The 25,851-nt window shown below is 44.7% G+C and overlaps 1 protein-coding gene across 2 annotated transcripts in view; it reads right to left on the bottom strand.

Annotated features, from left to right (window-relative positions):
* PLA2G4A (phospholipase A2 group IVA) overlaps positions 1-25,851 on the bottom strand; it is a 99,006-nt gene that overhangs the window by 43,870 nt on the left and 29,285 nt on the right. Inside the window, exons 2-4 of one of the 2 annotated variants that reach the window (XM_069862352.1) lie at positions 22,086-22,181; positions 21,790-21,930; positions 14,318-14,399 (exon numbers count right to left, since the gene is read on the bottom strand). In XM_069862352.1, the coding sequence (XP_069718453.1) occupies positions 14,318-14,399; positions 21,790-21,822 (115 nt within the window). In that variant the 5' untranslated portion in view covers positions 21,823-21,930; positions 22,086-22,181. Of the gene's footprint in view, positions 1-14,317; positions 14,400-14,523; positions 14,569-21,789; positions 21,931-22,085; positions 22,182-25,851 lie in introns of those variants that run through there. The other variant, XM_069862353.1, reaches the window with a different exon arrangement.

The raw sequence follows: 25,851 nt of genomic DNA, 5'->3' as shown, positions 1-25,851 counted from the left end.
ACAAAACCAATGAGATCCTCAACAGCCTCTCAAGACAACAATCTGCAGGATTGCTTTGCATACTAGAAGCGTCACTGCAGCCGTTTTTTAGCTCAGAAAGGTGATTGTAGTTGAATTTTCTTTATTTGTTAAATAAATGGAGTGACAGGCGCCGTCTTGGGGTTTTTGTGTCAGACCTCATGTATTTCTACCAGGCAGTTGTTATTATTTTTAAAAACCCTTGCCCTTCCTCTCTTTCTAGCCTTTAATTACTTTGGCTTATGTTACAGAAGTATTCCACAAAAACAGTCTCCATTTAATAGCAAAAACAAGCAGCTTGGTAAATGGTTCTGGGACCTCCTTCACCTTGGCTGGTTTGGCAATCACAAAAGAAATCAGACAAGCCACTTGCGTGCGGTTCGACACAGCATAAGGAGAGCAGCTCAAATCCAAAGCCACTGCAGTCGCCAGAGCTTTGTGGAAGTCACCACAGAATCAAGATCTTATTTAGGCAGTAGATTTGAACGCTAACTGAAAATAGAGAAACGTATGCCAATGGTAGCTAATCAGAATTATCAGTGGGAGAAAAAAAACACGTGTTGACAAAACTCATCTGATGTGTCTAATGAGAGCTGCTCCCAAGAGCAAAGAATGTGTTGTTGGCAGCCCTGAAAATACCACCGTTCCAACTGGTTAAAGCATGTGATGTTTCCTGTCCGGTGAGGGTTTTTCTGTTCAAACTGGGCTAAGGCTGATGTAGTCCTTCAGAGATTTCTCTAAAATATTGCTCAGCTGCTTCGCAAGAGAGCGTGAGATGTTATTTCAGTGCTGGAGGCGACCAGGAAAAGCCACTTGCTCAGTTGTGATAAGACACACACATCATTCCAGCATCCTCTCTGTAAAGTTTGTCCCCTGCTATAGCAAAACGTTTTTAAGCAAACAGAATACCACCATAAACAAGAATATTTTTCTTAAGGGTCTCTATTTGAAAGAGATTAAAACCCATTACTAGCTGAAACAGGTCAGAGCATTACTCCTCCTACACACTTTAGGTCTAAAGATACATTTTTCAACAAAGCCAAATTATTTTAGAGCCTCTTGAATTTCAGTGGAACCAGAGAGATTACTAAGGCCCAAAATCACATCATTTCAGCCAGGAGGTGAAGAGCAAAACAATAAATTTTGATACCTTCAAATGGGACCTGATCATCTTTTCATTAAAAAAAAACCAAACCAGACAACCAAAAAAAAAAGGCTTTTTGAAACCACACAGGAGGTTCTGTATGTGTACTAGGGCAGAATGGAATCAGAATTCCAAACGTTTGGCCTGCCGGCAATTCTAGTGGGGAACATCAGCCAGACCTAACACACCTTCTGAGGTACCATCACCAGACACAGAACTTACCCACAAAGTACCTCAGACACCTCAGGAGATGCAGAATGATATGCAAAGGTTATGCTTTGAGTTAAGTATTCCTCTAGCTAGGGAAGCTTCAGGGATACTAAACAAACCTTCTCCTCCACTCCGGCTCACTCAATTAAAATCCTGTATGTTAATAAGACTCCGTGATTCAAAGATTTCACTGTGTGAGAACTTCCTCGCCCTACTGCAACCCTCCCCAGGACCTTGAAAGGAGTTGGATGCTGTGCTCCATGGCTGTGGGGCTTGGCTCATCTGTAGGACTTGGCAGGTCACCTTTTAGAACGCACAAGCAGCTATTTAAAATTGGGGATCAGCATGGAAAGCCTTTAAATAGCAATCTTGATTTGCTCCTAAGAATTTATGCCTGATCTTGCCTCTTACCTAAACCAAGGGAGCACGGTGCCCAAGCCCCAAGTGCTTTTTTTAAGTCTGATGGAACTAACTGCCAGCTATTACAGAATAGATTCACTCCCTTGAATTACTACACAAAATTGTGCCAGAATGAGGGAAACCAAGGCCCTTTAAAACTAAACAGTAAAATATCTACCAAAATCAGCAGTAACAAGAACTCACCTGGCCAGTCTGGATATAAAGCACTACTTTGGCCAGAAACACTGCACACTTGCTCTGCCAAGAGACTGAACTTGCTGACAAAAGTTTGGGGTTTAACCAAAATACAATGTTGGGGCAAAATGTCAGTGCTTCCCTTTCCACTCAATCTCTAATTCTAAGCTAAAAAATTCCGTGTTTCTTTTCTTTAAACCACAGACAGCAAATGGTTTTCCTACCTGCTTCCAAAATCCCAAAGCATGTGGCAACCCCATTCCCCTGCCCAGCCACATACAGATGTCATTACTAACATCCTAGCAGACAGACTCCCAGTAAGTGTTGAAACAGAAACTAAACCCAAGGCACAGAACAGCTAAACTTAGAAAAATCAGTCTTCGGAACTCAGCACTGCCAAGCTGCCCCCTCACTCCCTCCCTCGATCAACTTTTCTAACCCGAGGCAAAGAGTTAATAATCTGCCCTTTCATGTTTGAAAGTTTATTTTGTGCTATTTTCAATTAAGGAAATGAAAAGCTATTCTTTTATAACTTCCTCCTTCAGACGAAGAGGAAAAACACTGGAAGACTGCGTGCTCCGATTAAGATATTGCTATAAGCTATACTATTTTAATCAAAATTTCACTCGTTATTATAGGTTGGGGATTAAAAACTAGCTACCAGGAACCTGGCAAGCATCTAAAAATGTTCAGCTAATATATTTCAAAACATTAAAGTTACCATAAGCAGATAAATAAACAGACTGTATATCCTTTTACACGGATGTATTTATTCCTGTTCATGTTTTTGCTAGGTGTGTTCTTCAGAAAGCTAATCTGAAAACATAAGTGAAAAATAGCCTTCTTACTGCTGAAATCTGCACTGATTTTAAAAAGAAGCATCTTTATGAAACAATTTATAGATCGAAAGCTGATGCTTTGCAAGCATAATCACTGTAAGAGAATTAACTCTTCATTCTACGTAAAGACAGCACTGTCATGGTATTACTCTTATTTTTGCTGCCTACTGGAAGTATCAACCACAGACTTTTCAGGAGAAGCAACACATAAGAATTCCCCAGAATACTTCTGAAGAAATGAAGTTTCTAGACAGTTCAGCTACGCTCCAGGCTCTTCGCACCATAACCTGCAAGCGAGCAATCTGCAGTGCATCTCAACTTTTTAATGCAGGGAAAGTTTGGAAGGTCCAAGACGGGAAAACCTGGAAGGTCCAAGACGGGACACATGCCCTACCACACAACCATGGTACAATTCCATGTTCATCTCTTCCTAACAGTCTTTTACTCTTTACAGTGAGTGCCTCAACATCTACCTGCAACCAAAATGTCATATTTCTCTGAGCTTCGTCCTTGACAGCAAAGCCAACTCTGCGGAGGAGAACCACCAAATACCATTGGTACTTCTCAGGAAAAGATAACCATGAACTGAAAATGAAGTACAAGTGTGTCTAAAACCCGACCTTTACGCTAAAAAATGCAATGCAGAGTTTCAGTATTGCTGTCAACAGAACTAATGAGTGTCCTGCAATTAGCAGCTTGTAGCTAGATAAATACAAAGGTAATGAATAAAATGTTCCTAATGATCCTTTTGTAAGATTTACGGCACCCACCATCTCTCCAAGGGCTGAAGACAGGTATTCGGTAACAAAAGCAGAGACAGCACGTAAACCGGTTTTTTAAACACACTGGCTTAGGAAATGGCCAAGAGGCAGGAAGTAACGATTCAATGACTTTTACTCATTTCACTTATCTCCCAGTTAAGTAATTGCTATAAGTCTATCTCTACATTACATTATGAATCACGAAGAGAAACACAATGGACACTAATTAGAATCAACCACTTTCACATTAAAAATGAGTAATGCTTTAAGCAATCCGTAATAAAGAAAGCTGGAAACCATTTAATCTCTTGTCACTAATTTGGTGGGATGACTGTCATCGGGGTCCCATATTAATATAATTAATACTTCAAGTATATAAATCATACTTCAGTCATTCCAATTTAAATTATTTCAATAGCATAACAGACATACAGAAACAACTGAAAGCCAGCTCAAATACACAAGACCAAGGATGAAACCTCTGCCATTCCACAATTTCATTTGTCCATTAAAAGTTGAAAAACACAACTCCTGAAGCTTTCCAAAATCTGGGTTGCCACCAAAAAACTCTGCAACGTAAGAATTTGGCTTTTTTTGACAGACGAGCACATCATAAACCCTTGTGATCATAACAGGCATTCAATAAAACTAGATTAACTGTAATTTCACTTAATAAAGGCACCACCATTATAGAAAGTAAATCTGGATGCCAATTTTTTGGACTCGCGATCTCCAGATACCATGTTTCTGCAGTTACAGGACTACTCCAGCAAGTATGTGGCACAAATTCCTTAAAGAATGAGTTTGGTCCCACAGAGCATTCCGCTTTCTAGTTAACCAACGCCCTTCCCCTTTAAGAAGAACCCCACTCACAAAACCTCACTAGGTCCCAAAGGACCGTATTTGTCCAATTTCTATGGTTTTGGGGGCTCACTGTGTTCCAGCACAACCTGGTTAGCAGCTGAGATGGGGTTTGGAGCCCCTGATCCAGTGGGAGGTGTCCCTGCCTATGGCAGGAAGTGGAACTGGATGGGCTTTAAGGTCCCATCCAACCCAAACTCTTCTGTGATCCCATGAAATAAATGAATTATTAGATTTGGCTTACCCTTGCTCTGCTGCACCCTAAAAAAGGCATCTCTGGTATTCAGGAAAGCACAGGAATCATTAAATTACTTAATTAATTCAGTATCAGACAGGGAAGGAAGAATGGAAAAAAAGGCAGAGCCGTTAGATCCCAATTGAGCAGCCAACAATGCTATCTGGCCGTGTGACAGGATGGAGGGGATGGCAGCTCCGTGCTCCTTCCCTGCCACTTTACGGGCAATAAACAAGTGTGTAGGGTCTCCGCCACAGAGGCTGGTGGTGCGATTTTAAAAAGCAAGATGTTCTTCTTCCACCTGAAGAAGTGGAGCCCAGGAATGCCAGAAGTGGAACTGGCTGTGTCAAGATGCCACATACAAAAGCATATGACCCTCCTTTTGGGTGATTTTGCGTTAAAAACTACCATGACTGCACAATCACAAACACTCCCTTCCACACCAAAAAACACTGCAGCAGTGAACAGCAACAAGGCCAAACTTTTGATCCATCTTTTGTTCTGAATTTCCATTTTCAAAGAGGACTGTAGCCGAGTTTGCTATGAATTCCAGCCTCCCATTCATATGGAGCAGATACTTCCAAGAGCCTTCGGACAGACAAATTCACAATCTAGCAGTAATACAGATATTAGGCTAAGAGCCTGGAGACATGCCAGAAGGCCACCAGGAACCTAAAATACCCAGGAGTACACACAGAGGTTACCAAGAAGGAATCCCAAGGAGAAGGTGACAGGTTCTTTGCTGCCTGTGGTTTAGGTTCTACAGAGAACGATGGGGCTTTGGGATTTTGCAAAGGGGATGATGCAGTGCAAGATTTCATGAGCGGAAGGTGACTACAAGTGAAGTAAGGCAGCTCCCAAAGCAGCAGCTATACTGTGAGAAACCCTGTGGTTGAGTAACATATTTATTAGAGAGACTATGCATGGCTTTTATTACAGCACTCTTCATCTCCGGTGTTACTTAAGTGAGGGCAGGAGCTGAGCTCCCAGCACAGGCTGTGCACCACCACCCAGCGTACAGGGCTGGGACAGTTGCTCTGATCCAGCCTTGAAAGGGGGGCAAAAAAACCCCAAATAAATCAGCTTAACCCGTCAACAGGTTCAAACCAAATCCACAGAAGTGCCAAGATCACAAAATTTTTCACTTCTCTAAGTTCTCTTTACCATTCCCTGCAGACAGAGAGCAGGGGACAGTGACTGAAGCCGCAGCTTTCAATAGCCCAGGGAAAATCTGGTTTTCTAGTAGCATGTGAGAATCTAAGGGGGTTGAGGGGGTTTAACTAAAATGCCTAGTTCCCAAGAGCTTTTTCAGTGTTAAACCTGTTCCCTCTGCCAAGCCAGACAGCAGCAGGAGGGCAAGAGGCGGGCGCCCAGCAGCACCAGGTCCAGGCAGCGATCGTTCAGCCCAGAAGAGATTCAGGCACATCATCACATTCCTGGTCAATTACTCAAAACCCACAATATGCCTTTTATTCCAGATTTATGTTAACTGAAGGAGTATAGATTATTCCTCCTCTGGCATAAAGCCTGCTGATACAAATTTAAACTGGCAACGCTTTCCGATTCCGCAGAACAAGTTTACACTGGATCTGTGTTTGGTACCATGAGGCTTTAGAGGTTTTGGTCCTCTACCAGCAGCCCTAGAGCTTGATTTACTACACTGCTCAAGCGCAGCCTCCAGGTCTTGGAGTGAGAAGAGGCTCTTCCCTCGACTTCTTAACTCAGACTACTGTCAGGAACGTTGTAAAAACCTGGAGCTGTTCTAACCAGGCAGAACCAAAGCAAAGTGTAGGCTGAGGCTGGCTGTGTAAACACCTCGTCTTGGTAAAACCATCATCAGTACTACAGCAAGCGATTACAGGAAATTGAGAATCAAAGTGCCACCTGCAAACTGTGCCCGCCCCAACCGCGCTGCTCTGTCGGATTACTGCAGGCATTTTGCTTACAGAACAGAAGGAGAGACTGCCAAGCACTTAGTCAAGACAGCACACGCACCCCAACATTAACAGGTTCCTAAAGGGAAAGAGATGCTCATGCGCAGGAGTTAATCTGTCCAAGTAGGTATGGCACAACCTACATGAAGCAGACATACCCTGAATTTCACCTGTCTGAGAACACTGTTGGCTAGACTCTGATAGAACACAGTTTAGTACCATGTTTTACAAAAGTGTTCCTTCTGTAATGAGCAAGGCCAAACGATTATCTTTTTTCCTCCCTTTCAGAACATGTTCGGTCATAACTGTATGAACTAGCACACGTATTTATGTCCAAGAACTTTTCTTTAATACAGACTGATACACGAAACACCATCCTTCAAAATGTAAGTAACCAGAGGATGCTTCACATCATACTTATTTTCAAAACAAATTAAAAGTCTTTGAATCACAGACTCATTGAAGTTGGAAAAGCCCTCTAAGCTCATCCAGTCCAACCATCAGCCCAACCCCACCGTGCCCGCTCTGCCACATCCCACAGTGCCACAGCTACACGTTCTTCATGCAGTAAACCACAGCCTGAATTCCTTATCAGAGGAGCTACGGATAAACAGAATTGTGTGGATTCAAGGAAAATCCATGAAGTGTCTGCAAGAAAACCTCAATGAGGGCTGTAAATTACATCAGAAGCATATACAGCTCAGAGTCCCTTATGAAAAGCAGTTGAGGGCTTGGAGAGGATCAGAGGAAAGTATCACACACTTACCTTGTTTGTACTTTTCCTTTACATCTGACCATAACTGATACTCTTCCTGATTCTCCCTTCAGATCAGGCACTAACCCAACACTACTACAATTTCAAAGCCCTTCCTGAGAAGGGAGATGAGAGGGAAAAGAAAAGAAAGCAGAAAGAAGTCAAATTATTATAGAGGACAAATGGAATAAAAGGAGGGAGGCTCCTCCTAAACAGAGTGAGTGAAAGACTCAAACTGGAGAAATAGTGGTGTCCACGACTACCCAAAGGAGAGCCCCATCACAAAGTTTTGCCTGGAGACATGACAGCACATGAAATAGAAACAGTTCCCAGTCACCATCAAGCTCCTTTCTCCTGGGGCTGTTGTTGGTCATAGTATGGCAAGGGCAGGGTGACAAGGAGGGCCTTCAGCCAGAATACCAGGCAAGATGGAGCTGTGGTCTAAGACAGCACGACTGCTTTGATGTTATCATTACAGCACAACAGAGCAGCAGCAGAGCCTTCCTCTCCCAGGGAAATTATTTCCACTAACATTTTATGCTTGCCTCGGTAACTACATTAAAAGTATTCAGAGACAGAATTTAGTTCTTGAAAAAGATATTTTTGCAACTGGAAAGAGCAGCATTTTCTGGACCAGTTTCTCAGTGGAAGAGATGAGCCTGTTTCCAACTCTACTTCTATCTCCCAGCACCGCTTCTGGCTAACCCTGCAACAGGGCAAAAATGTCAAGGAAACTGAAATCCAGGCTACAGTTGCCTCAACGTCAGACTAAGCCCTGCAGCAGGCATTCCATAAGCCATTCTTGCCAGTATTGTTAACTTCTGAAGATGAACATCTTCTAAAGGGTACACATTTCAGTACCAGCCTACAGTTCCAGAGGTACATTGCTATTTCCTTCCAGCGTTCCTCCTCTGCTTCACTCTGATAAGCACAAAGTAACTCCTACGACTCCTGGCCACATGAAGTTCTATATGTGCAACTTGCACAACCTGGAAGATTGGCCAACCCTGACCTACTTCTTCCACGCTGTCAGGCTGGAAAAGGGGAGGAGTTTGGCTTGCTTTCCTCTTGAAGCTCCCTTGTAAAATTCAGCTCGTGTTCCACAGCCATGCAGGAAGAAGATTCTCTGATGATGCTTGAACAGTTAAATCAAGGACACTGTAGCTAAGTCAGAGTGCAAGACCAGCCAGCTGCAATCCAGATGACAACTGGATTAGCCCTGAATGAACACAAATGGCTTTGTCCCTGCTCTAACACAGGCAGGCAAATCTCCAATCATAGAATCATAGAATCACCAGGTTGGAAAAGGCCCACTGGATCATCGAGTCCAACCATTCCTATCAATCACTAAACCATGTCCCTCAGCACCTCGTCCACCCATCCCTTAAACACCTCCAGGGAAGGTGACTCAACCACCTCCCTGGGCAGCCTCTGCCAGTGCCCAATGACCCTTTCCGTGAAAATGTTTTTCCTAATGTTCAGCCTAAACCTCCCTTGGAGCTGCTCTTCCCTGCTCTCCCCTTCCATGAGCTGAGGTTTAAACCACTGCCTACGTGTGCCTGAACTGCACCAGACTAATCTGACACTGGCTTCAAATGAGTTGGCTTCAACACCAAGAACCATGGCTGAAAGCAAGCACAGCCCCAGGGTAGAAGGCAAGCAAGAGGGCCATGGTGACTGGGACAGCATGGGACATAACCTCCTCTTTACCTCCATGTTGCTGAAGCAGATGCTACAGCCAGGACTGGGCTGGTGCTGAAGGCAGGGACAAGCACACACTCATCCCATGCAATGTCACAGCTCCTCATTTCCTTTGGAGATCCCAGAGGCAACCAAGAAACAGCAACACTGCCCTAGTGGAAGAACATCTCCTTGAGTTGGGCGGGTACATCTACTACCAGTAAAAGCAGCATAGGCTACCGTGCTATGAGAAGCTGCTACCCACCTTCATTGTAGCAAGTTTTGCAATGAGGGTTGAGAACTGTTGACAGGAATGCTCTCAATCCTTTAATTTGTTATCCAAGCAGCCTAACTACAGTGGAAATGCATCCTTAATCCCACTTGGGTTGGCATAAACTGGGATAGTGGCTGAGTGCAAGTGCCACAAGCTACCCAAACTTCTTAAGCATCTAAAGGGAAAACCTTTCCCTTAAAAAGAAAGCATCCCAAATTACACTGCTCATTATCATAGCATCAGAAGTAGAGAAAGGAAATAAAAGCTGCAAATCCAAAGGAGGATTAAGTAAGATTGGTGATCATGAAGAGCAGTCATCAACTGCTTTCCCTTGCAGATACCACCAATTGTTTTGAAAGCCAATGCACTTAATGAAAAATAGGTCTTTAAAGATGCAAGACAAGTTTTACAATGCTTCCTTTGACCCAGTTTTCCATCAAACCCCTTGAAAATCCAGAAGCGGATAGATCCTACAGAAAGAATCACCACAGTTGGCAAGCGTTTCTCTTCCAGAACGCTGCAGTTTGTGATTCCGGTCCTTTACTACAAGTTCTTGCGCTATCATGGAAGTAAGGAAAAGGCACTGCAGCATAGGGTGGTATCTGGGGTAGATAAAAAACTAAGCATCCACAATATAAGAACTCGCTGGATGAGAGGCAAGGTCTTTTCCAAAAGCTTCAAAGAAGTGATTGACCCCTAAGGCCAGCAGAAGGCTGAGCACTTCACAAAATCCTCGTCAAAAACATAGAGATTTTGGGATATTCTATCTTTTATTGGGTTTACATGGCAGGTTTGCGGCAGGAAAGGGTAAGGGAACCACAGGGATGGTTTCTGTGAGAAGCTAGTAGGAGCTGAACCATGTCAAACAGCGCCAGTTCCAGCAGACTCCAAGGAGCAGCAGCTGGCCAAGGCCAAGCCCACCAGCAGCGCTGGTAGCACCTCTGTGATACTTACTTAAGAAAGGCCAAAAAGCACAGCAGCTGTGAGAGAGAAAGGAGAAAACGTGAGAGGAGCAACTCTGCAAATACAAAGTCAGTCAAGAAGGGGGGCAGGAAGGTGCTCCAGGTTCAAAAGCAGAGATTTCCCCATAATGATGAAGAATGTCACCCTGCAGCCCGTGGAGAAGATGATGGTGACACAGGTCGCCCCTCTGTAGCCCACAGAGAACCATGGTGGAGCAGAGATCCACACTGAAGCTTGTGAAGGATGCCACGTGGAAGCAGGCAGATAAGCCTTGAAGGAAGCTACATCCCATGTAGAGCCCCCACAGGAGCAGACTCCTGGGCAGGAGCTGTGGCCCACGAGAGACGCATGCTGGAGCAGTCTGGTTTTGAGCAACTTTTACCCCACAGAAAGGACCCATGCTAGAGTAGTTCATGAAGGACTGCAGCCCATGGGAAGGGCTCACGTTGGAGAAAGTCAAGAAGGACTTTATGCTGTGAAGGCACCACACACAGAGCTGAGGAAACGCACAAGGGAGAAGAAACAGCAGAGATCACACACTATGAACAGACTGCAACCCCAGTTCTTCATCTCCCTGCACCACTTGGGGGGAAGTAGAAGAGTCAAGAGTGAAGCTGAACCTGGGAAGAAACGAGGTTTAGGGAGAAAAAGTGTTCTCAGTTTTATTGCTAACTGTCCTACTCTTAACTTTAATTTATTGCCAGTAAATTATATTTTCTTCAGCTAAGCCTGTTTTGCCTTTAACAGCAGTAGGTCAGTGACCTCCCTGTCCCAACCCTGAGCCATGAGCTTTCCACTGTATTTTCTCCCCTCGTGCAGTTGATGGAAAAGCAAGCCTGTGGCTTGGTACGGATGTGGCAGCCGGCCAAGGTCAACCCACCATATATCTGCTGCAGCTGCTCATCTCAACTACTCCAGCCTGTGAAGAGACTCAGGCAGAAGAATCAAGTGCAGCTCTTGGAACAGCAGTCGCTGACGGAGAATTTAAACCTTTTGGGAAGGAAAAGCTACACTGAGTGGATGTTGACAGGACAGAACCTGAGAAAGGACAAGCAAAACAGGTAAAGGAAGTTACTGGTGTACTAAGGCAACAGTAAATGGGCAGATCCCTGAAGTGAGAAGGGGCTTGCATGAATTCCTGGGGAAGAGAGAGAGTCTGCTCTCAAAACTTTTCTCCTCAAACACTCTAGGTCACATAGTCTTACTGTAATTCATCATTCATGATCCCCCACACATATTCGCAGAATGACAAACTGGTGTCAGTAGACTGGCTTCCCTCATACATGAAAAGCATTTGCAGGGAAGATTTCTATGATGCAATTATTGCCATTTTCATTAATTTTGATGAGCTTTATCAGTGAGAAACAAAAGCAGCTACTGTAGCTTAGCTACTCAGATGCTGGTATGACCCAGATTTAGATTTGATTGCTTGTCTTTGTCTGATCACTCTACAAAAATCTTAGACCTTGGAGAGACAATGGGAAATCTCAGCCAAATAAAACAGAAAGAGGATTGGAAGCTATCCTAGCTCCAGCTTTCTCTGTTGTTCCAGCCACCCAGATCAGCCAGGACCCTAAAATATATCTTGAATCAGCAGTGCTACATGTGTGAATCATTTGCTCAAGGAAACACGTTTCCCATGGAAGTTAAAGCATAGTGGTCATCTCTTACCAAGTTTTAAGGATGACAACGATTTTTACGCTCCACTAATGAAGATACCAAGAAATCTGGAAAATGTGCTTAAAACACTCCCCAGCCTGGGCCCAAGGAGACAAGAGGTGTGGCTAACTGTGCCAGAGAAGTCAGACCCTCCATGCTTACCCACTGAGTTGGGGCACCACACACAGCAGATCTCTCATCTAAGACTGCTTGAGTAGACGGAGACCTTGAATCCTCAAGATAAAAAACTACCAGCAGAAGATGCACTTTCACAAACTTAGATTTACTCAGATCTTTCACAACTACTCCAGAAAGCCTTGGAAAGACCAACACACAAAAAAAAAAAAAAAAAAAGAAAAGTAAAACAATCTCTCATGTTCCCCAGGATCTCCATCATCACCCAATGTAAAGTTACCTCTCTTGTCCACAGAGTGGTCCCTGTCTACACAAAATGGAGCAACGACAGAACAAGTTAGGAGAAACCCACCAGCTTGACAATGCCCAGCATGGGAGAGCAACACTTAGGTACCCACCCCAGCCAAGGCATCACATTATCTACCAAAGTCACCTTCCTTGGCAATGAATCCCATTCTTGAGATCAGAAACAGTATAAAAATTCAGAAATTTTCAACAACTTATGGTTTTGGCAAATTAAATTAAAAAAAATATACATTGGCTGGCATCCAACGAAAGGCTCTCCACCACTCACCACTCCATGCATCTTTCTGAAGCATTGAACATGGTTGCCAATTTGATCAAACAGTTCCCAGCCTTCAACACACCAACTTTAATATATACGGGAAAGAAAAACATTTTTCATTTTCCCAAAATAAAGCCAGGAGCAACTACCTGGGTTTTTTTTTTTTTCACTTCCAGGGATTTGCCAGGAAGAATCCCTGGGAACTTGGAAGCTCCTTTGGAGATACTTCAGACTGCAGGGGCAGCCCCAGGCTGCGTAGCTCCCTCAGACAGGAAGCCAAGCAGGTTTCAGTAGCCCTTAAGCCAGTTCTGTCACATTTGACCAACACAAAAAGTTGTTCTTTAGTAGGCTTTCAGTTTTAATGATTCAGCAGGACAAGTGTTTTGTCTGGAAAAAACCCAATTACATTGGTGGATATTTGGTATTTATACTACAGGACCATGATCATCCAGGGGTGGAGGAGGGAAGCACAGCGGGGTCTCCTGGCTTTCTTCACCTTTTCCATACCATGGGGTCCCCATTTCAATGCCGTTTCTTCCCCTTCCACGTCCCCCACAGTCCTATGCCAGAGACCTCTGTGCCCAAGAACCTGTGTCTTTCCATCAAATCCATCCTCTTACCTCCGCAGACTAGTGAGCCCCTCGTTCTACTCTTTACAGCACTATTCCCAGAGTCTTCTTAGATAAAGATCCTCCCAGAGGCCACCAGGACAACACCCCATTGCATCTCCTCCGTGTGCGCCTTTCTTACCTCATAGAAATGCCAAATAGATTCCAATTCCTTCTCCCCTTCTGCCAGGGCTCCCCTCTCCCCTCGGGGCTCCCCTCCCACCAACCTCCCAAGTTTAATATCAACCACTCTAATTATGAGAGCTATAAGCAGAGCTGTGTGCCAGCGCCACTGCTTTACTTTGACCCAAAAGCAGTTTCCAGGAAGGTGCTGGGAGAGAAACAATCGCGTGAGAGAGGGGCCTGACCAGGGACCACGAGGGAGGCACCACTCGGAGCCTCAGGCTCTGCAGGAAGCCCCACGGAGAGACAACCTGGCAGCAAAACTGAATCAAGGAAGCAGGAATATTCTTTCTACAGATTCAGACAATATATCCTTCTCTCCCTCTTCTCCCTTAAGATGTCGCATGGCTCATTCTTCCTAGTGGTTTCCGGATCAGCTGCTAAGTCCAGAGGCTCTGAAACCTAACAGCAAGGGAAGAAGTGCTGGTGTCTCACACAGCTCCCCACCACCAGACCTGCTTATCGGGTTTGGATCTTTTCCTCTCTTTTTCTTTTTTACCCTCTCTTTACTGCATTGACTCAGCAGAGCTCTGGGCTTGTTTCTTTTTAAGCATTCCCACCACCAAACCACAGCCTTTTGAAGACACAGCAATTGCCGGTTTCACTCTACTCAGAGCTGCGCTTCTGACTGAGCCAAAAAACTACATGTAGGTGTTGCCTGCTTGTAGGCAACTTGTTTACAAGTCACTTCAGCTTTTTTTTTTAGATCAATGGCAAGGAGACGCAAATCTGCTTTCCGAGTCAGAGCGGGTGAGACCCAGTTTTCACAGGCAAGACCAAAAAAAGCCACCAACCCACTAACAATTCTTCAATGCATGACAAGTCTGATGCGTCATCTCCCCCTGCCTATGGCAACAGGCTCCTAGAAGAAAGAGGCAAAATAGAAAGAGAAATACTTACGCATATCACCAATCGCTCCTTTTGTGACATTTGTGGCTTTCCTTACTGTCACAGTGAATATGTGTGAATACTGGTGTTCCACCTGGAAGTCAGAGAGTTAGAGGCGATTAAGCTCCAGAACAAAAAACCACCTATCCAAATAGGTTTCATTTTGTCCAAAAACAGAGAGAGAAATCACCCAGTCAAAATGTAAGTGAAACTCATACTGGATAGAGCATCTTAAAGCTGAACTGCACCCTGTAGCTTGACTGAAAGGTCAGACTAGGGTTGCTTGATTTTCCTGCAGCCACACCTACTAATCGCAAGGAATAACACTCCTCCTCTCCACAGAACCTGCTTGGAGGCATTTAGTCAGTCTGGGACAACTTGGTAGGGCACGAAAAAGAAATATTAAAGGGGGATATTATGCAGAGCACTTGTGTTTCTAATTACCTGCCCCCGGTAAAAGGAATGGATGCGATTAATTCAAAGTATATGTTCTGGAAGAGCCACGTGCATCCTGCACATGTGAGGGATATCGTTAGTAATGCACGGGATATACCTTTTTCCATACACATCGATATTCAAAGTGCAAGAGTCCCTAGGACAATGGAGAGAAGGCGAAAAGTAAGCGGTTAAAACATTCACAAGCAAACTTCATGCAGTTTCTGGAGGTTCCTGTTTCCTGCAAAGCCCAGGCACACAGCAGGAGCTGCTTTTCTAAGAGCAAGCTTGCCCTGAAGGAAACAGGGAAGTAGAATAAGGCACGAAAGCCATGAAAACTTAATGAAAAGAGGTCAGTAGCTATTTTTACTTTATCTACATATCCATAAGTTTGGACAATCTACCAAATGCCATTACAAGAACATCACTGCACACTGCAAGGCAGACAACACCAGCCCTTGCAGGAACACAGCACGGAGCCTGTGGGCAAGTTTTCCGTTTTACAGATGGATCAGGGCACCTTGGCACTGATGTCAATACCGCTACCTGACAGCCCAAGCTGCTTGACAGCCCACAGCACCCAGACATGGAGCCCCCACTGGTACAACCTGGAGGGGGCTAGCTTGCTCTCCAGCGACTGAAAGCTCAGGCTCCAGAAGGGGACAACCTCACACCTCTACAGAAAGCACCAGTGCCAACCTGCCTGGCTCACGCAGCTCCAGACACTGTTCCCGAGGTGTAGGTCCCACAGGACCTCAGGCAGTCCCCCGTCCTACACCATGATCCACCCCTACCCAAGGACTCAAATTCTAAAACCAAAACAGTGACATTTTCTATCTTTTCCTCACCGCCCATTCACTTTGTGAAATACACAAAAATAAACGTTGCCAATCAGTCATTGGGACCAACACAACTAATAGTCAAATAGTAAAGTTCTTGCAACATATCCAAACAGAAGGAAAAGGAGGAAGTATCAGAATCACACACTCATTTAAGTCTATTTAAAATAACATCATAAAGTGGTTTGGCTTAGAAAGGGACCTCAAAGTCCAACCAGTCCTACATCTCATCCAACCTGGCCTTGAACACCTCCAGAGAAGGAGCATGCATAACTTCCCAGGGCAGCCTGGGCCAATGCCTCACCACCCTAGTTGTGAGGAGTTTCTTCCTAATGCCCAATCTAAATCTTCCCCTGCCAACTTAATGCCATTCCCCCTTATCCTATCACTCCATGCCCTTGGAAAAATTCCTCCCTAGCTTTCCCAAAGTCCCTTTCAGTACTGGAAGCTGCTCCAAGGTCTCCATGGAGCCTTCTCCAGGCTTAACATCCCCCACCCTCTCAGCCCGTCCTCATAGCAGAGGTGCTCCAGCTCTTGGATCATCTCCACGGCCCCCTGTGGACCCATTCCAACAGTTCCATATTCTTCTGAAGCTGGGGACCCTGGTTGTGGGATGCACATATTCAGGCTGTGCCTTGTGCTCTCTTGCTATGCTTTCATCTGAATCCTTGCTTTGTATTGTTGTACTTACTTTCTTTTTAAAGGTATAAACAGATAAGCCAACAAAACCTTTCAACCCATACATGGTTCAGCTTTCAACAGTGGCACATGCCTCCACCTGAGCTACTGCTGCTTCAACTACTGGATTGCACAAAGACCTTCAGGTGGTTCTCAGCTATTTCAGAACCAGTTGCTTTAGCCAAGCCTCATTATTTCCCATCTGCAACACACTTAACACCCAGAGACTTATCCTTCTAATAGTAAAGAATCAAGAAAAATGACCGTTTCTTACAGATTAAATCATTTTCTCAAAAATGAGAAAAGTCAAAACCAGTTTCCTAAGAAAAGGAAGAATGGCTCGTGAATACTTAAGTAACAGCTGAGTCAAGACCCATTAAAAAACAACTCAGACAATCCCAATATAAACTGCTCCACAGGCCTATAGCCAAGAGGTCTGCAAAGGCACAGCCACACCACCATGGCAAAATAGAGGAGAAAACACCCACGGTGACCCTGGGGGTGTGACCTCACTGCAGACACCAGCAGACCTAGCCACGGGGCTGCTGCATCTTTATTCAGGCTGTCATCACCCATGTGCTGTGACGATCGCGGGAGGCTCATTTTGTGATGGTCTGCCCAGCAGAAGACTTCAGCTCTGTCATCTTCCCTTCTAAGCTGTAGAAGCTGTCTGGTTCACAGAAACTGTGGCAGCATAAACTACTACCTTCCAAGCGCTACATCGAAATCATCACTGCGCTGCAAGCAACTCACCAACCACAGTAAAAATGGAATCAGATTTTCCCAGACAGGGCTGTTAACCCACCTCTGAAGTTATCAAACCCACCCAAAAAGGGTTTAGATGCAGGAATTCAAATTGGTTAACAAGCAACACCTAACAGCCTGCCATGTGCTGACATGAAGACACCAACAAGTCCAGGACATCCACCACCTCTTGCATCACAGCTTCCAGGACTGGGTGGATGAATGGGAAGAGACATGGGACTTCTCCCTGAAGAAATTTCTGCCTCCTGCCACAGAGCAAAACCAAGTCCAGCATTTCCCACCACAGCAGGGCAGGTAGGGATTTCAGTAGGTATCTGGGAACAGCTGGTACCACTGCAAACACAGCTCAGTGAAGTTAGCCCAGCTCTGCCACGTGCCCTGCCTCCAACAACCACTACAAGCTGTAATGACTTTCATTTGCGTCTTCCAAGTGCTGGAAGCTGGTTTATCAGCGTGTGGCACCTCCACACGCACAGCAGATGGCTGAAGTGTGGGTTTCACAACACGACAGCAGCCTCAGTGTTCTCACACCGACTGGGGCAGTTCCTTTCCTCAGATACAACCTTGTAATTAAGAGAAACAGCCCAGAGCATAGACACCACCCTCCTCCTTATTCTCAGCTGTTAAGAAAGAGCCTATCCTCACTAGAGGCCACAAACCAGACCGCTGAACATTTGGCAATGAAGAGGAGGATGGAGTTTTAATTAAGTTACAAGTACAGGGCATGGGCATGCTGGATTTAGTTATCAGCTGCTCCATGGAACTCGTCTGCAATTCTGAGGTGCCAGAGTCGTGGCTGTAAAAAAGGGGGATACTATAAGGTGCTCACTGACAAAAAGCACTCCTGAAAAGTCATTTTCTTGCATCTCCTGGTCCTGCTCTAAATAAAACACCTACCATCAGCACAAGGCCAAAGCACCACTTAGCAGCATATTCATGTTACAGCAGGATAGATATCACAGCTACCACATGTCAATAACTCTTGCTAATACCGTTCTGAAAACAGCTTTTTGTTGCCTTAAGCAGAAAACCCTGTCCTTCCAGCTACTGTTCAGCCAAGAAAGTTAAGTCTGGTTTAAAATCTTGTATCCTCTGAAATTCATGTGAGTACGCAGAGGTCTGGTAGAACAGAAAACCACTATCTTCTTTCCTCACACCTCACCCAAAATAACTCTGAGGCTTATAATTATAGTTATTAATATTTGGGCATAATCACACACTTGGAAGAAATTTGCAACTAAAATAAACAATCTCCCTCTTAGTAAGAAAAAAAAAAAAAGACAGATACACAGGTAGGTTTTTTTTTTTACCCTAAAATAAACATTTTTCAGGCAACTTAAATGCAATTGGAAATTAAGACAATTTTCCACTTAGGACTCAGGTTGTAAGGGTATCAAGAAGCCTAAATGTCCAAATTGTCAGCCAGCACAACTTTGAGAAAAGTTTTATTGGTTAGTTTTTGGAAAGACTGAACTCTAAAGAAGTTAGATGCCCCCTGAAAATGCCACAAGAAATGTATCGACTCTAAATACTTTCATAAACCCAGTCCGTGCTGGTTTAGATGACTAAGCTGCATTTTCTGACATGACTTATGTTCACCGCAACTATTGATAAAAATCTGTACATTGTCAACTCCTCAGTTAATTCTGAAAAACAGACAATGGTGTATAAAGCACACGTTGCAACACCAAGTGGAGCAATATCTGCATACCTTTAGAAATCCAAGGCAGGTTAACAATTTCAGAAGCTCCCAATTAACTGAAACCCCTGCATCTTATCATCCAAAGCAACTGAGCTTTATGCAAGTGTTTCATTTCCCTTCCTCTCTTCTCCATAAAACTTACAGAGGAAAGGAGGAAAAAACACGTTTTCCATACGCTGTCTCTGAGCAGGTTTTCCAAATTATGGAAATTTTATGGACAGCATCCACTGTACTGCTTCAGAGCACAAGGCTTCCCAGTATCCTGCACAGTGATGGTTCAATATCTCCTGTTTGCACACCACACCACTCCACCTCTTCTAACTTCTCATGCCTCCTTTGTTCCTCTCCCACCTTTGACTGCCTTTCCTCTTCCCAGCAAGATTTCCCCAATTATCCAATTTCCCCTATTTTACATATCACTGCATTTGTGTATGCATATTACGTATTTATTTCTTTTACTTCCGTAACATTAAGAACACTTGAGCTGACAACTGAGCTGGACAAATGAAGACGTTTGCCTGTTCTCTAAAATAAAAGATTTTCATAGAGTCCATGCTCTTTTTTCACAGGGTATCACAATTCAGACAAACACCTGCACTTACACACACAGAGTGTTACCTTGAAGTGATCTTCCCCATTGTTATAACATTTTTCCCCTGTATCAATGTAACTGGAGACATTATGCATTTTCATTCTTTATTCTCCAAATCTAAAAGCATTTTGGGGACAGTCAGTTCTGTCTATCTGCTATAACTTTGTGAAGGCTCTGCCTTACTCCTCCATTTTTATCCCCCCCCATTTTATGAAACAGAGATTGGAAAACACATAATAGTCAACAGGAGTAGTTTTGGAAAATGCAGAATTGAGTCTTTTAATGCCAAATATAATTAAAGATCCAAAATATCTGCATTGATATGAGCCTGCTGCCTTTGGTGTAAATTTTAGTAAAAATTACCATGCAGTTTCAATTTTTGAATTAGGAAACCTCAAAAGATTTCCACTCACTTTTCACATAATTACAGAACCAGCTCTTGGGCCAACAGCGCTGCTTCCAGCATCAGCAACATTTCTACAGCAGCAGTTCCACACTGGCAGAGGACTGTATCTACAGCTGCATTTTGTTCATGCCAAAATATATTAGCATCAAAAAAGATCTTTAATATGAACAATTCAATGAGATGTAACCAAGTGCTCCAGAGGGCACAAAGGTACAGACCAGGTCAATCATTCCATCCAGGAGAGGGCACTGAAGCAGAGAGGAGGAACATAGTTTTAACATGTTAAGTACAGACATAGACCTGAAGCTCAATTTTACACAGAAGCATTCGCAGAACTAGAGTGAGTAAAACCCAAGTCTGACTTCTGCTGGCTACAAACTCATGTAAAGGATGTGACTGCATGGGGTGAAAACCACATTATTGATAAGAGATCACTTCAAGGAAGCACACGCTGTATTTTTAGCAACGTACAAGTTCAACATTATGACAGGCATATAGTAACTACCCTGGAGCACACATCGCTTTTCCTGCTGTGAGATTATGGGATTGTTGCGAAAAATGCCCAATATGAGCACACCCAGCTCGTTCCAAGATTTCGGCTTGAGTAGGAATTGCAATTGCAGTGTTTACTTTGGAAAGTCACTCAAAAGATAACATGTGAATATAATAGCCAAATGCAGCGTTCGACAGGCTGCTGAGCCACCCCACTGGTTGCCACGCAAAGGGCAGTTGTGCTCTCCTCTTCCTTTTCCTCCTTCCCTCACCCCTGCTGCTCCGCTTACAGAAGCTGTGCCCACACAGCTCCCTTGGGCCAGCTCAGGCAGCACAGAACACAGAACTCATCTGCTGCACTCAACTGGTTGTCTGCCAGCTCCACAAGTTCCCTGCAGTCACCTACATTTGATAGGTGCCACAAGGAACGCAGCAGGAACCCTGACATAAGCCAGGAAGGAGGGAGAAGGAGCTGCGGGCAGCAGCATGTTGTGCAGCAGCACACATCATTTCACCAACACCTCAAGTTGCAGGTTGTATTTTGCAAATTGTTTGAATCAACATCAATAACACACTAATTTGAGCTGTAAATAACCAAAATTGCCAACTTATCCACTGTGATGAGAAGGGAAGAGAGTTATTTGGTAACTAGAACTGTACCAAAAAATTCTACTGTAAGGGAGAAAGTTAGACATGTGATGCCACTTTTCACAGAATCAGAGAATCACCAGGTTGGAAGAGACCGACTGGATCACTGAGTCCAACCATTTCTATCAAACACTAAACAACGTCCCCCAGCACCTCATCCACGCGTCCCTTAAACACCTCCAGGGAAGGTGAATCAACCACCTCCCTGGGCAGCCTCAGCCAGTGCCCAATGACACCTTCTGTGAAAAATTTTTTCCTAATGTTCAGCCTAAACCTCCCCTGGAGGAGCCTGAGGCCATTCCCTCTTGTCCCGTCCCTTGGGAGAAGAGGCCAGCACCCTCCTCTGCACAATCTCCTTTCAGGTAGTTGTAGAGAGCAATGAGGTCTCCCCTCAGCCTCCTCTTCTCCAGGCTAAACACCCCCAGCTCTCTCAGCCGTTCCTCATAAGGCCTCTTCTCCAGCCCCTTCACCAGCTTCATTGCTCTTCTCTGGACTCACTCCAGAGCCTCAACATCCTTCTTGGGGTGAGGGGCCCAGAACTGAACTCAGGATTCAAGGTGCAGTCTCACTGGTGCCAAGTACAGAGGGAGAATAACCCCCCTGGACCTGCTTTGAACAAGCAAGTCCTTTAGAACAATTCCCTGCAGCCTCGTACCCACGAGGCTGTTAGGAGCCTGTATCCCGTTTTGACCCTACAAGTTAGCAACTACAGCCAGTCATTCCATGCCTTCCAAAAAGCTAACTTATTTGAATGAAACTGTAAAGATTCAAATCTCTAAAGACATTTGGTCTAATCAGGCTTATTGTTTAAGGAATTAGAGATAACTCTGATGCTGCACCCCGAGTTAGGGTAAATTCTAATAGGATACATTACACGAGACAGTGCATGTTCTACAGGACAAAACCAGAAGATTCAAAGCTACTTACCACGATGTGTTGGTACGGATCTATGATGGACATCTTTGCTTTAGTTTTTAATCAAGACAGCAGTCCAACTTCTATTCCAATCCCACACAGAAAAGGTTTCCCAGTTTTTCGAAGGGGAGTTCTGTATGACAGATCCTTTAACTATTAAATAAAGAAAAAACACATAATGAGAATTCTCACATCCTGTATTTTGTAACAGCAAATCAGTTCCTTCACTTTAGGAAGGTTTCCACAATTCTTTTGTTTACCAAGGACTTCATTTCATATAAGCTATGGAGGTATAGATATTTACTTGCCTGAACCGGAGAAATTTCTTGTGCTTATTTCCTCTACCTCAGGGCAAAAACACAAAGAAATCTTGAATTCCAGTCATTCAAGTGTTTCTATCAGCTCTACAGAGAAACAGAAGAATAAAGCAATTACATTCAAGTGTGTACGCTTCCATGCACAGCAATCCCAGTTAAAAAAAAAAATGGCAGCGCTTAGAGATAATCACCTTTTTATTAGTGACAAATTCTTGGTTCCCATGCTTTGCTTAATATAGATTAAGATGCTCACACAGTCGGGACAGGACAGAGATATTAGCATTGTCCGTACAAGTGCAGCACAAGGATATGTCCTGCACTCACACCAAGGGATGGGACTTTTGCAATGGAAAAGCCAGCTGGAGACCACAAGTACAACAGCCCGCACGTGCCAGACAACCACAACCCTTCCCAGTAAGGGTCTGTTTGGTCATTTTAACACAGCTTCTCCTCCACCTTCACTTTGAAAGCTTTTTCCTCAACCAGCAGGTTTCTGAAGCTGCACTTCACTGTGCCCAAGATAAAAGACATTCCCACATCTAATTAGCAGCAGCTGCTCAGGGAATGAGCAGCAAGAGTGCCCTCTGTAAACCTGGAAGGGAATTCCTGCTGAAGCTGTGTACAACCTCCCAGGCCGCCCCAGTCATCCAGAGATTCAGAAGAACCTTTGACAGGCAAACCAAGTTGGCCACGTTCAAACAGGTTCTTCACAAGCCACTTTTTTTTTTCACTTTGTGAAGATTTCTACCAAAAACATGGGCCACCAGAGCCCTGAAACTTAGAACCGTTTCCAGTCAAAGCAAAATAAACTGAGAAGTTACTTCTTTCTTCATCTCTAATAAGCCATGGAAAACTTTGGACAGGATGAGGTCTCAGATTCTGCTGAACCACAGTCACACCTGAGTCCTCAGCAGAAGCCTCAGAATTAAACGAGAAAAAGCACCATGTGGGGCTTGGTCTCAAGGAAACGAGTCCTAATCCTCAATTTGAAAAGGACAGAATAAGCCCTAAAGAATGATGGTTTATGGCACTCCCCAAACCTTGCTATTGCGCAATTAGGTGTGGGTATTTCCATAAAAATTTTGTTTCAGTATGATCACTGGAATATTACAATATCCCTCCTCTAATCCTGCCAGCCCTAACCGTAGCTTGAGGCTAGAAATGACCCTGGGTTTATTTATTTGCTTTTATCTATGGAAGTCTGAACAAGGAGGACTTTAACATACATTCAGTTCATAGTTTTCATTCAAGGCAGCTCAACACCAGGGAACAAGCTGTCTTCAACGCAGAAAGCGAGGAGCTTTTCAGACTTGAAGGAAACTCTCCAACACGCAAATCCACCATTGTTTTTCCTACTGCAATAAACTACAAAGACTTATTAAAATTCTATCACCAGCACCATAGGCAGGCATTGCGTTTGTAGGAGCATTGTATAGTTGGTTTGTTACATTCACATTTAAGTGGGACCTAAGATGAAAATGAATTATGGCACCTGAAAATTTTCTGAGACAAGCCCTGCCATATCAGTTTTTGAAGAGCTGTAGCAAGGCAATCAAGAAAAGGGAGCAGTGAGTGTTATATCATCACTGTAATGAAGAGGAAGCTTATAAATCATAAAACAGAGCACACATTTCACCCAACTGCACAGCCAGCTGCCAACAAGTTAGGGCATTCCTCTTGAGCAGACAGATGAAACCAAGCTGAGGACACTGCTCTATCTGTGGAAATAAGGCAATAGGTTTGCCCTAGGATGAGAAGCCTGGTTCAAGTTACCTAGCTAGCATCCTAGAGGCAGAGCTCCCGTTCTCCAGACAATCACTTCACTGGTTGACTAGCTTAGACAGGAGTTCATCCTTTTCCCTTAACCTCCCACTTTATTTCAAGGTCTGCAGGAAACACATTTGTGATCCTGCAAACAGCTTCTTTGACTACAGAGCTGCAATGAATCCCTGAGCGCCGCCTCTCCTGTGTTGGATGAGGCAAGGATCACACAGACAGACAAATATGCGATCACATAATCAACAACTGCATCACAAACGCATGCACAGACTGTGAGATAAAGATATACAGGCAGAGTCCCTGAACAGGGAGAAAAGGGCTAGGGAGCAAACAGACTCTGCTGTGACACACAAAGCTTAATAGCCTAGTTTTCCATACAGCTCCCACCAGCAACATGAGAGATCCCAGGCCAAATCACATTGGCATTACTCCACATCGGAGCTCTTGGTCTGCTGTCTTAATCCCAGTCTTCCAGGGTGTGTTAAGCAGAGGCAGGTACCCAAAGACAGGCACCGACCACCACTTCAGACACACGGGTGCACCGCACTGCGGAGAGGCATCCACGCCCTGCCAGAAGCCAGCAGGACACCCAAGGGGCAGCAGGCACCTATGTCTAGCTGACTTGAACACTTACGTCCTTTGCAGCAGAGTTAACACAATGAGTTACTTGACCCCAACACAATTACAGGTAGTGGCAAGCAGAAGCAAGGTGGCCCCTCATCGCAGGATGGAGCGGTCTGGCTGTCGCTCATTTTATTTTACTCAGCACTGGTGAGACTGCACCTTGAATCCTGTGTTCAGTTCTGGGCCCTTCACCACAAGGAGGATGTTGAGGCTCTGGAGCTTGGGACTCTTCTTAGCGGGGCCGTGGAGCACTTGGGGTTTCCATGAATGGTGGAAAAGCCACAGGGAGCTGTTGGTTGCTCAACGCTTGGAGCAAGGGGATGGGACAGGTGAGGAAAGCCACTGGATGAAGAGGAGCAGCAGATTTCTATGGGCACAGGGATCTCCTGGGCAATATAGAGACTATATGCCCAAGGAGGTGGTTGAGTCCCCTTCCCTGGAGGTGTTTAAGGGATGGGTGGATGAGGTGCTGAGGGACATGGGTTAGTGATTGATGGGAATGGTTGGACTCGATGATACAGTGGGTCTTTTCCAACCTGACGATTCTATGATTCTATGAAAGCTGGTGAGGGGGCTGGAGAACAGGCCTTATGAGGAACAGCTGAGAGACCTGGGGGTGTCCAGCCTGGAGAAGAGGAGGCTGAGGGGAGACCTCATTGCTCTCTACAACTACCTAAAAGGAGGTTGTGGAGAGGAGGGAGCTGGCCTCTTCTCCCAAGTGACAGGGGACAGGACAAGAGGAAATGGCCTCAAGCTCCACCAGGGGAGGTTTAGGCTGAACATTAGGAAAAAATTTTTCACAGAAAGGGTCATTGGGCACTGGAACAGGCTGCCCAGGGATGGGGTTGAGTCACCTTCCCTGGAGGTGTTTAAGGGACGGGTGGACGAGGCGCTGAGGGACATGGTTTAGTGTTTGATAGGAATGGTTGGACTCGATGATCCGGTGGGTCTCTTCCAACCTGGTGATTCTATGATTCTATGATCTGCAGTCAACAGAGCTTAGATCCCAAAATTCTCACTTAACACTGCCACTATACACTGTCTAAAATCACCAGCTAATTAAGGACTGCATTGTGAGTGCATACAGAGAACTGAGGTCAAGCTGAAGCTGGTGGCAGGCCAGCCCTTGCCAGCCTGCAGGGGAAGCAGCACCTCCGAGTAGATCTTCAAGCACACTTTAATATTAAACCTGCATTGTTTGGTTCCCTTGATATCTGGTGGCATCGCCTGTTTTGTTCCCTTGATATGTGGTGGCACTGTTTGTGAACGATGTTGTTCCAGGGCTGGCAGCATTCCTTCCCCAAGGACCAGCAAAGCACCACGCAGGCACTGCCTCTGCACCACCACCAGCACA

Source organism: Phaenicophaeus curvirostris, chromosome 8 (genome assembly GCF_032191515.1).
Source record: "Phaenicophaeus curvirostris isolate KB17595 chromosome 8, BPBGC_Pcur_1.0, whole genome shotgun sequence".
NCBI classification, from domain to species: Eukaryota; Metazoa; Chordata; class Aves; order Cuculiformes; family Cuculidae; genus Phaenicophaeus; species Phaenicophaeus curvirostris.
Note: the sequence above shows the minus strand (reverse complement) of the source record. Positions and strands in the feature narration are given on the sequence as shown.